Below are 11,110 nucleotides of genomic sequence, written 5' to 3'. Positions count from 1 at the left end.
ATCATACCGGTCAGAGTGTCATGCACGGTATACTAAATTCAAAACCATTACATCCCGAATGCCAATGCCGGTAGGATTATCCCTCACCAAGTTGCATGCAGCTGTTTAGCTGTAAAGTATTTGTCCTTACCATCATATCGATACACAGTACATAATTTACTTCAGTAGCGTAGAGAATGTTCTTGTAGTGTTCTTGTTCAATTCATTCGTCCGTAAGTTCGCATATTGCACTTTTTCTTCCACGAAAACAATATTCTACAATCGTACATTACCAAAAATATCATCAAAACAAAAACCTCCGCAAAATGCAACTATTTCACACAGCTGCGGCTTTCTAACGTTCCTTGTTCCACACGTTCCAGTTAGAATTATTAGCATATTAGCAGCATTAGCACGATTTAGCATGCTGCAATGTACGAGTTCAAATAATCAGAAACAAACACAAAGAACAACATCTGAATATGATTATCACAACATGTTTCATTCGGCTGACTTATGTTGCCTGAGATTGTGAGAGACTTCATTTGCTACTTTTGATTTAAATGATTGCACTCAAAGAAAACTATGGTCCATGGTTTAACATAGTACCAATGTACACAGGTGGGTAAAGCTAGAGCTAATGGTAGAACGATCTGCCGCGAACGTTTGGTGGATGTAGGCCAAATCCTCGACCTGACAAGATTCCTATTCCTATTTTATCCGCACTTAAGTAGTTGTTCAAGGAGCAAAACTCGGCTAAGGAAGCGAAATCGTCTTGCATGGTTGTGTTGTATGAAGTGAATAAAGAGCGAGAAGAAAAAAATCAACCCTAACCACAGGCCACACTCCGAATGCCGTTAAATGTTTGACTATATACCGTAACTTTAAATTGGATTTTGTAAGGATCATAGAAGAAGTAATCCCTTCCTATCCTATCTTTCCCTTCTAGGTACCACAAGCTTCTTGAAATGATCCACTTGTCACCCAGGATGTGTTAAAGATAAATTTTACACTCATAATGCGGGTGCGTGATTGTCAGTAGGGACAATACTGGCGGTTAAACAAATGTGTCGTATTATATATTTTAACGTACGGTACAGCGCCCTATTCAGTTTTAGCAAAAAAGGAAAGGAAAACACTATTCAGAGTTGACGATTGCTAACTGGAATAGAGGAGTTTTAACGAATTTACATTGAAAAGCTATCTAAAATTCAAAATAAACATTTATTAGTGACAACAAGATTTAAACGTTGTTGGAATAAATTCATTCATCTGATGATGGAGCTCACATTTGAGCTTTAATGAGAATAACTTTTTATAGTAACTGTGCAATATAACATTCCATGTGCATGCGAATTTGATCAGAATCATAAAGCGGATCATTACTTGAAACTTTTGGCTGAAAATCTTACATAAGAGCGCGGTTAGTTAATGTCGAATACTTACTTATCTGCCACTATAACCGCTTGTCCTGCAACAGTAGTCCTCTATAGGCCATGCATCAACGCCATTATGTGTGGTCAACCCAAAAGAATTTTACGGGCTGGAACGCCCGGTGTCATTTTTATGACATGAGCCAGACATGAACGGAGTGCATACAAAATTCTTGCATTCTTGAGTGCATACAAAAGTCCCATCAATGGAACTCTGTTGTATTGTTCTTGCTATGTTTAGCTACAGTATTTTCCCGAGTTACGCGAATAATGCGTGACAGAGAAATTCGCGTAACTCGAATTTTGTAACTTGAACTCTCTTGAATTAATTGATTTACGCATATTTCGACAATTAGAATATTTCTCGTAACTCGGGATCCGATTATTTGTACTGTAATACTGACAAATTCTTCTTCGGATGTTTCCAACTAATTTCGACAACGGTTGGCACTACCGCTTTAACACATTTATAAATGTATCCCTAGGAACATTAATGTTAGCAATGGATCTCATTTTTTTCTTTCCTTCAGCCTGTTGCTTTAGTAACTTCATTCGTCTGGTAACATCTCCGCCATACTGTACAAAGAACACAGAAGGAAAGAATATTAAATTAATGAACCGGAGCGAATAAATAGAAAGCTCCTGCATACGTACCAGTTTAGCTGTTACATCCTTCCGGTATGCTTTTATAGTCTCACGTGACAACACTTTTCCACCAACCACCGCCTGTATAGCGATCTGTACCATTTGCCGTGGTATAAGCTCTTTCAGCTTAAGTACCAACTCTCGCGCATGATTCTGCGCTTTGCTGGTATGCGTGATGGTACAGAGCTCTTCTACCAGCTGACCGTTCAGTAGCACATCCATCCGTACGATGCTAGTCTCGATATAGCCATGATCCTCGTAATCGAAACTCGCGTATCCTGAGCTAATCGATTTCAACTGATCGTGAAAATCCAACACGATCTCGTTCAGTGGCATCAAGTAGGTGGTCATGATGCGATCGTTATCGATATTGAGGGATGTTTTTTGAACCGCCCGTCGCTCAACGCACAGCCCAATAATGGCACCGACACAGTCCGTCGGTGCGATAATTGTTCCCATCACGTACGGCTCAAAATACTCTTCGACCATCGTCCGATCGGGCAGTAGTGCAGGATTGCTGATGTACACAATTTCATTGCCACCGTGTGCCGCTACCGCTTTGGTTCCTTTAAGTTTGATTTTGTATGTTACTGACGGTGCCGTTAGGACAGGTTCGGCATCGTACTCCTGTTGCAATCGCTGGCTGAAAACATCTAAATGTAACAACCCCAGAAACCCGAGTCGCCATCCCTGTCCCAGCGCGGGACTTGAATCCGGCGTGACGGTAACGGCCGAATCATTCAGCACTAACTTCTCGATAGCACTCTTCAGTACGGGATGTTGCGTCTGATCCGGTGGATAAACGCCCGCAAAAACCATCGGCTGCTGGGGCTTGAAACCCGGCAATGGGACGCAGGTTTTATTTCGCTTCAGGTACAGTGTGTCACCGATTTGCGATTCCTTACTGGTTCGCATGTTACATCCGAGCAGACCCACCTGCCCAGCCACCAATCGATCGACCTTGCGTTCATCCGGCCGAAGCAATGCCAAACTTTTCACCTCGTACGCTTTGCCTGAGTGGCACGATACGATTTCCTGTCCTGTGCTGATCTCGCCGTCCCGTACGTAAATTAGATTTAACGCTCCGCGGTATTTGTCGAACCAACTGTCAAAAATCAGGGCACGAAAATTTGCATCACGATTTGCGTTCGGAGCTGGCAATCGATCGACAATGCTAGCAAGTACTTCATCACACCCAGTGCCGAGCTTAGCCGATACTTTCAGTACCTCGTCGGGATCGATGTCAAAGAGCGTCAGCAACTCGTTACACACCGCCTCCGGACGAGCGTTTTTTAGATCGATCTTGTTTAATACAGGCACAATGACGAGCTGCTTCGAGCATGCCAAATGATAATTCGCTACCGTTTGTGCCTGTACGCCTTGGTTTGCGTCGACCAGTAATATGACACCGTTACATGCGGCCAAGGATCGGGACACCTCGTTCGAAAAGTCCACATGACCCGGTGTGTCGATCAGGTTGAGCAGATACGGATGGCCCGCCCGTCGATAGATGAGCGATGCCGTCTGTGCCTTCACCGTGATGCCACGCTCCTTTTCAACCTGCAAACTATCCAGCACTTGCTTATTACCCGAGTGTTTCGCTATGGTGCCGGTCATTTCCAACAAACGGTCTGCAAGTGTGCTCTTTCCGTGATCTACATGCGCAATAATGCTGAAGTTACGTATTCGAGACACCGGTATCTCATCGTACTCGATATCGTCGGACAATCGGCAGGATGATGTATGAAAACAGTAATGCTGAACACCGACAGTCAATCTCTTCCTGCAAGGAATAACAAATTGGCAAACGAAATTGTTGGAATTCTGACGGATCCTTACTCACCGAAAATTAACACTACTAAGCGCATTAAATAAACCACACTTTATCAAACCCATTATCAACCACGTTCTAATTAGCACTGTATCTACAATATAAAAACACACATTTCTGTTATTTACAGCTGATATTATACAACCATCGGCGCGCCGACAACAACATCAATTCAACTATGAAGAACTGTCAAAATCACATGGCAAACAGGCAAGCGCATTGCGGGCGGTCGGTTTAATTTTTCATGCCATTTCAAACGTCAATTTGACAACTGGGGGCTCTTTCTTCGTGTGCAGTGCATCGTCGTTTATCCGGGTTTACTTAAAAAGGGATGTCTGTTTATCCGTGCTGCTGTAGTATGTGTGAACAATGATGAGCTCAGAGTAACTATGTAACGGTAATCTGGTACATACAGGAGTTGGCGACTGAGTAGTGTTGTAATGCACCAGGAGGAGTAGTGTGATAATGAAGAAAACAATTATTCAAAGGTTTCATTGAACCGAAAGACCGAAATCGAGTGATGGCTAGCACTGAGTTGCTAGACCTTGGTCAAGTGCCCTGACCTGTGTTGAGTTCTTGCTAGTGCCAGACCGAAATCGAGATGCTAGAACATTAAATATCGTTCTTGTTTCAGCAGGCGGGGCTGATCACGACACTTGATTTCAGTTTTATTTCAGCAGAAACTGGAGGCTCGTGAAATCACTCCGAATTCGGTCATAGGAATTCGTTGTACATCAGAACACGAAAGAGTAAAACTTCAATGCTGGAGCGAAAGAAAAATATAATGTAGACGATATTTGCTGTCACTTAATTTTGCTTATTTATTCATAGTGTTGCGATCATGTTATTACATTTGAATTCTCCTTGCAGGTGATCTGCTCCAGTATCAACCGAAAACGTTCAGGGTTTCTTTTAGTCTGGACTGTCCCAGAACACTACCACCAGAACAAAGGCGGGTCAATCGATCAATCAATGTAGTGTTACAGTCCGTTCGGTTTCAGATATTCCGAAACATGTGTAATAGCGCAGCACAGACACATACGTATATTTTTTGCCATTTTACATAAGAAAAAAAAATATTAAAAACGATTTGGAAGCAACAAAATATGACGGATGCAGCTGTATCGATTTGAAAAAGTTTTGCCCTCATCATTCTTTCTCATCCGATCCCATCCGGATCCTTCAAATCATAAGCCTCACATTTGAAACGGTGCAATCAGAAAACCAAATCCAGGGTATTTAAACGTCGCAAGCATCTCTTTCCCTGTAGGAATACGTATGCGTATGCCAATCGTTGCTTATTTTATGAACCTTATCCTCTATATCGTTTTACTTTGCTGTATATATTAGGGTGCTGCATTAATGTTGATCAGTGACTTATTTTGTTACAGTTTTTGTTCCAATATTCAGTTGTGCATGTCTACGATGATTGTTGGGTCATTACGGATATATAGCATCTGTACGACACTTATTCTAACCGTTATCGTTCAATGTACGGAAACAGAAAATAATGCTCAAAACCAAATTTCTGCTTCAAGCACTGTATGATCATGGCAAACAAATGTTCATGGAGCTTCACCATTGCTTATTTGGAAATTTCGGTAACAGCGATTTGAGACAGATATGCATGACTCCAAAGACAAAATTTGGGCTAGAAAAATGGCAAAGTCAACGACAAATAATAGAAGTATTATAGGGCGTGAATCAATCACTCACTCTGAAGAAACTTACACAGAACATCTTATAAAACTTGGAGTCAATTAAACAACCTCGCAGTTGAGACTTTACGGTTACCAAAACGTTGACATATAAGGCCCTTCAAACGAGCGCAGTTCTGCAGTCAACGAAAAAATGACCAAAATTAATGCAAGCACCTAATATGTTGAATGATCGTGTTAAAGATTTATAGAGGATCCGGGTCTGGGATCGTCTTAAAATAACTCCGGTAGGATGGCGAATGGGAAAAGGAAAGGAAACAGGATAAGAAACGATAATCGACCAACGTGCAGCTGCAAACAGGGTGAGTTACACTTGATCCGGACTACTTATGTTCACCATCCACCTTGCGTTTCTTTGTCCTTTCCACCTAGCTCTGATCCATCGAGGAATCACGACCATCGATATTGTTGTTAGTCTGTCCGGACGAGTCTTTTTGGACCGATTCCAGCAGTGGCTGTAGCTCGGACGAGCTGCGGATCAGAATTAAAAACTCCGCCAGGTATATATTTTTATCTATAAGTAAATGGGAAAGCCGAAAAATATGGTCAACAACTCATTCCGGGGACGTTTGAGCAACACTTGCAAAAAGGTATACTTACCAGCCTTGGGAATTTGTAGCAGAGCAGCAACTGCGCGTAACGCAGATCGTTTCAATTCATCCTGCTTTTCGTACTCCTGCTTCACCGAGTTAGCCTTCACTTTTAGCGTACAGGTAGCTCTAAGTGGTTCTACAAATTGATCAAGTTCTGCACAAAAAAAATGAAGAAAAAGGGTCTAACTTGAATTGTTCAACTTGACGTTAAATCATTGCGAAACCTACTTTGAAGCACAGCATTCGGACAGAGGGCGGCCAGCCGGGCAGTCATGAGATACGTGAGCATCTTAATATCATAGTGATCGCGCAAACCCGCTTGAACGTGCTCGAGGAATTGCATAATGTCCACACGATCCAGCCCCTGCTCAAGCAGCGTGTACATACATTCAAAGGCCGCTTTCCGGATGTCTAGCCCATCGTCAACGGTATGCTTGAACGGGCCCATTTCTACCTCACGGATCAGTTCCTTCTTCACCTTCGTCTCGGAGTACAGCTGGGGCAGCAGCTCGGGTAGGAGATCGCGCACCAAACTGGGCTTATTGTGAACGGCCGAGTTGAATGCGACCAGAGCTACGCGTCGTACCGACGGTTCTGGGTCTTGCAGAGCAAACAAAAACTGACCAATACATTGCCTTAGCAGTGGATCTATCGGTTGCGGCTGGTCCGAGATGGTGAACTTTATCGCGGATACAACGGCGGTGCGCATGAGGGCGCTTTCACTTCGCAGTGCCATCTGTAGTCGTGGAAGTAGCTCTTCCGGGTTAACCAGCACGAGCTTTCCTAAGCATTCGGCCACCACGTTTCTTGAACCTTCCTCCGAGCATTCGCAGTGCTTGAACAGCTGCGTCCAAATCGATGGAACTGACGGCAATAGCTGCTCGAGACCGGCCTTACTGGTTGACAGCGACGAAATGACTTCCTTCAGCGAATGAAGCAGAAGGTATTGGCGTTTCGGTTGTGCCTCGATTTCGTTCAGTATGAAGGGCAGATAGTGGTTGAGATTCCCGACTGCGATCGCACCGAGCGCGTGACTCGCTGCACCCTTTACGTCCTCGGACGAGGCCGAGAAACAGTTCAAGATCGTCTGTGCAAGCGTATCGATGGTGTGCAAATTACTGCAAAGACGGCAATTTGAAAACGATTAGTTTAAATCACGTTATTCTCCCGTACTCCCCCCTTACACTTACAAATGTCGTCCAATTTCTCCGATGGTTAGCAGGTAGAACATGAGATGCGAATCGTTGCGACGGTTTTGAATCTCGCGCAAAAACTCTCCTGCCACTGTTAACGCCTCGTTCGGAACCTGCAGCGTCAGTGCGGCAATGCACTTTGCCAACGAATGGTAAGCTTGCTTGTGCAGTGGACTACCTCCGTGCTGTTGTTGATTGTACACTGGGTTCATCAGCATCGCAAGCAGATGACGGTAGCTCAATCCCGGCAGCTGCGCTTGCACCAATGCCTGGAACAGCTTCAGCGTGCAGTTCAACGCGGTTCCTTGTAGCAGCGGTGATCGTACCAGTGTCATTACTTCCTGCAGAATCTGCTCGTGCACACCTACTAGAGCCTCCGGTTGCTGCCGGGCGACGGAGGTGAGCAACACGAGCGATAATTGCGCAACGTGTAGATCCGATTCGCTCAGCAATGGTGGCACCTCTGCCACGGCACTGCGTAGCAACATTGGATCCAGGAATTGGCTGTAATGCGTCACCAACGTGTCTAACAGCGTGAGAGAATTGAGTTTGAGCGCTCGTTGGTTTTTGCGCAGGAACGATCCCAGTACCGGTATCACCTCCGCTATGATTGGGCTGAGGTTCACGCGCAACGGTGAAGCAGCAATCATGGTGAGCGCTTTAACCGAGCTCAGACGTGTCACTTCATTCCGCAGACGCTCCATGAAAAGGGGCAAGCAGGTGACCAACTCCGGTTGCAGCACATCGCCCATGTTGGCAATGATCTGACCCATGCAAGCAATAGCCCGCTCTTTCACTTCCTGGTCGACCTCCGGCGAACGGAGCTTCTGTAGTGTGCTCGTGTACAGCTGGCTAACGTACGGCGTGAAATCGAACGATGTCTGCATATCGAGCGGTCTTATAACCTTTACGAGCTGCTGCAGTACGAGTAATGCTTCGGTAGCAATTTTGTAGAACGGATCGAACACTGCATTTACCACAAGTGGCACAAGTAGTTGTATGTGGGCGTGAAACACCTGCGGATTGTGTCCAACCAGCATGCAATACACAAAACCAAGCGCATCAATCTTCATGTTCGAAGTCGAGTTTTTGTCATTTAGCGAGTAATGTATGCCGTTCATTAGCTGATCGATATGGTTCGAAAGCGCCCCTGGCAAAGCATTCAACAGTTCGCGCAACAGAAGAAAACAATCCTGACGAGTTTTGACCGATTTTTCGCGCATTAACGGTTGTACCGCTTTCACTATCGTAGGGACCTGATCCGTTAGCATACTGATCGGGCCTGGGATCTGCTCCATCGAATCGGGATCGTGACCGATATCATCACCCATTGGTCGGGTTGATTTAAGCAGGGCAATATACGCGTGGAATATGTCCGACTTCACGTTTTCTTCGCGCTCTGCGGTCAAAGAAAATAAAAGTTGGAATCAGATATCGGTTAAGCGAGCAATCGTTTGCAATCACCATTACCTTTGAAGCGTGCGATAAGCGCCGGGGAAAGGGTTTTGTAGAACTCTTCCAACAGCTCATGTCTGGTCGAGATGACCGACTCCAAACACTTTGCAGCCGAACGACGTACCTTCCAGCTCATATCGTCGTCATCGCTGTACTCTTCACTATCGATTTCTTCATCGTCCTCCATCTCCATCGAAGTACCACCGTCACCATCATCCGCCTCGTAATTGTAGTTTGGATCATACGTGATGTACTTGAGGCAAAGATCCACAATCTGTGTAAAGAAAAATCTATAGCTGTTCATAACCGTTGATTTCATATGCTAATTTCCATGAACGGAAACAGCTCAAATGGTATTAGGGCATTATACATTTATTTACGTACCGTTGGTATATGTGGTATGATGGCTTCCGGACAACGCTGCACGAATGCCTCACATGCCTGTAGACAGAACTCGCGTAACTCATCGTCATCCCGCAAGCTGTACTGATTAAGCAGGAACATCACGCGTTCAATGTGGTTGCACAACCGATGTCCGGCCTGCCGGCAAATCGCCGCCAAACACTGAATGTACGTTCGGATGGTGCCCGGATTTTGCGGTTTCTCCAAACCATCGAGCAAATGTTCGATCACCTTGTTGTATGCGTTGTTGTTGCAGGTGGTTAACAGGTGCGACAGGGCCACTATCGTACGTTTGCGAACGGCTTGCCGAGCCGAACCGAGCTGCGGTACCAATGCCTTTAGAATGAGTTCGTGAAACGGTACAAGCAGGTCGCCAAAGCGTGACAACAGATCTGACAGTATGTCCAGTGCTTCCAGTTGCACCGACACGTCTTCCTTTTCGATCGCCACACTTAGCTTGCCGGTGATACGCTGGCAAACGTTGGGCACGAGCGAATTGGACGATTGGGGCAGCTCCGATATGACCGTCTTCAGCCCTATGCTGGAAATATCGCGCAGCTGTTCATTGTTGGACACCATGTTGGCGCACAGCAGATCCACTATCGTTTCCACCTGATTTTCCTTTACTTTGTTTACCAGTGGGCCAAGACTGCAAAAAAAAAATTACAAATAATTCATTTTGAGAATGTTTAAATGTCAGTTATGTTGCAATTTAACTACATTTGTGTTTCAATTCCACTTTTTTCTCTACAGCCATTGTAATTACGAATACCAATGGTATACCAACTGGGTTTGAGCATTGTTGTGATGATTTGCAAATACATACACGGGCACTAAAACATAACCTCAAACGTAAGCAAACGGAGCAAGGAACATTTACACACGTACCATTTGACGGCAAGATTCTGCACTTCACCGTTCTTGTCCTCCAGCAAGCGCAGCACCATTCGGACGACTTTCTTCTCCGACTCATCATCCAGCTTGATGCTATCCTTCTGTAGCTCCGTCATCAGATCGTTAGTGGCCATGAAGCGAAAGTCCTTATCGTTGGACGTCATCTAGAGGCAGCGGCGAATGAAACCGGTAAAAAACGATCAGATATATTGAAAATAACTATAATTTAAAAAACAATATTCTATTTATGAAAGAATCATGGCATCCTACGATGATTTGTACATTTTGTATGATTGCATTCCGTTGGTGAAGTTTGGTTACAATTATTGGTAAGCATTTTCCAATGGTTGCTGCTACACAGCAGAATGTGAGGTAGTTTTTGCTATCCCAAAGTGGGTTGTTAATGTTTTTGCCAAAAACAAAAACGAAACAGATAAAATAGTACACGGAAGGACAGCAGTATCTTTGCTTTGAAGGATTTTCCGCTTTCGTCAATAAAAGTCGACCTCTTCTTGTGATACGCACACATTCTTTGGTCGTATCGAGAGAAAGAACACAACGCACGGGGTATCGATGCAGATTGTCATTCTAAATGCAGCAGCCAGATGCAATGGTACACTTTTCAGTTCGCTCTTCTTGTGGGTGGCATGTAGAAAACCATATATTCATACAAATATTCACCTTCTCCAACAGATTCGCTATCTGATACGACGCCATTCTGAAGAGCGTTGGCTTATCCCCCACAGCAGGTTAGCAGGTAGAAATCAAACTGCGAATTGTTGTTGTGACTGCCGATATCACACGCAACGAAAAACACACGGTGTGACAACTTATTTGTGATGATAAACTGTTCGATGGGTGTGTTTCTTTCGTTGCACGCACAAATATCCTTTACAAAGGATGTCGTATGATCCGCAGACAAGTACGTGTAATTCGCACTGCAACTCGTGCTCGATTTCTTTCACCT

General features: G+C 44.6%; 2 protein-coding genes across 2 annotated transcripts; both read right to left on the bottom strand.

Moving 5' to 3' along the window:
• Positions 1–1,862: 1,862 nt before the first annotated feature.
• On the bottom strand, positions 1,863–3,953 carry LOC128713755 (translation factor GUF1 homolog, mitochondrial). Its single transcript, XM_053808622.1, has 3 exons — positions 3,901–3,953; positions 2,067–3,840; positions 1,863–1,988 (listed from the first exon to the last, which is right to left on the bottom strand). Exons 1-3 carry the CDS (start codon positions 3,951–3,953, stop codon positions 1,863–1,865), a joined length of 1,953 nt encoding a protein of 650 aa, XP_053664597.1.
• Positions 3,954–5,974: 2,021 nt separating this feature from the next.
• Positions 5,975–10,860, bottom strand: LOC128711612 (cullin-associated NEDD8-dissociated protein 1). Its single transcript, XM_053806493.1, has 8 exons — positions 10,825–10,860; positions 10,138–10,307; positions 9,232–9,898; positions 8,863–9,121; positions 7,390–8,791; positions 6,428–7,317; positions 6,207–6,353; positions 5,975–6,120 (listed from the first exon to the last, which is right to left on the bottom strand). The coding sequence occupies exons 1-8, from the start codon at positions 10,858–10,860 to the stop codon at positions 5,975–5,977; spliced, it is 3,717 nt and encodes a 1,238-aa protein (XP_053662468.1).
• Positions 10,861–11,110: the final 250 nt, after the last annotated feature.

Source organism: Anopheles marshallii, chromosome 3, assembly GCF_943734725.1.
Source record: "Anopheles marshallii chromosome 3, idAnoMarsDA_429_01, whole genome shotgun sequence".
In the NCBI taxonomy this organism is placed as follows: domain Eukaryota; kingdom Metazoa; phylum Arthropoda; class Insecta; order Diptera; family Culicidae; genus Anopheles; species Anopheles marshallii.
The sequence above is the reverse complement of the archived record's forward strand: the minus strand, read 5'-3'. Positions and strand labels throughout refer to the sequence as shown.

Coding starts and splice junctions, on each gene's coding strand:
- LOC128711612 (XM_053806493.1), bottom strand. CDS start 10,860: ATGGCGTCGTATCAGATAGCGAATCTGTTGGAGAAG. Junction 9,899..10,137: donor CAGAATCTTGCCGTCAAATG/GTACGTGTGTAA, acceptor TTTTTTTTGCAG/TCTTGGCCCACTGGTAAACA. Junction 6,121..6,206: donor GCTACAAATTCCCAAGGCTG/GTAAGTATACCT, acceptor ATTTACTTATAG/ATAAAAATATATACCTGGCG.
- LOC128713755 (XM_053808622.1), bottom strand. CDS start 3,953: ATGGGTTTGATAAAGTGTGGTTTATTTAATGCGCTTAGTAGTGTTAAT. Junction 3,841..3,900: donor CTTAGTAGTGTTAATTTTCG/GTGAGTAAGGAT, acceptor TATTCCTTGCAG/GAAGAGATTGACTGTCGGTG. Junction 1,989..2,066: donor AGGATGTAACAGCTAAACTG/GTACGTATGCAG, acceptor TTCTTTGTACAG/TATGGCGGAGATGTTACCAG.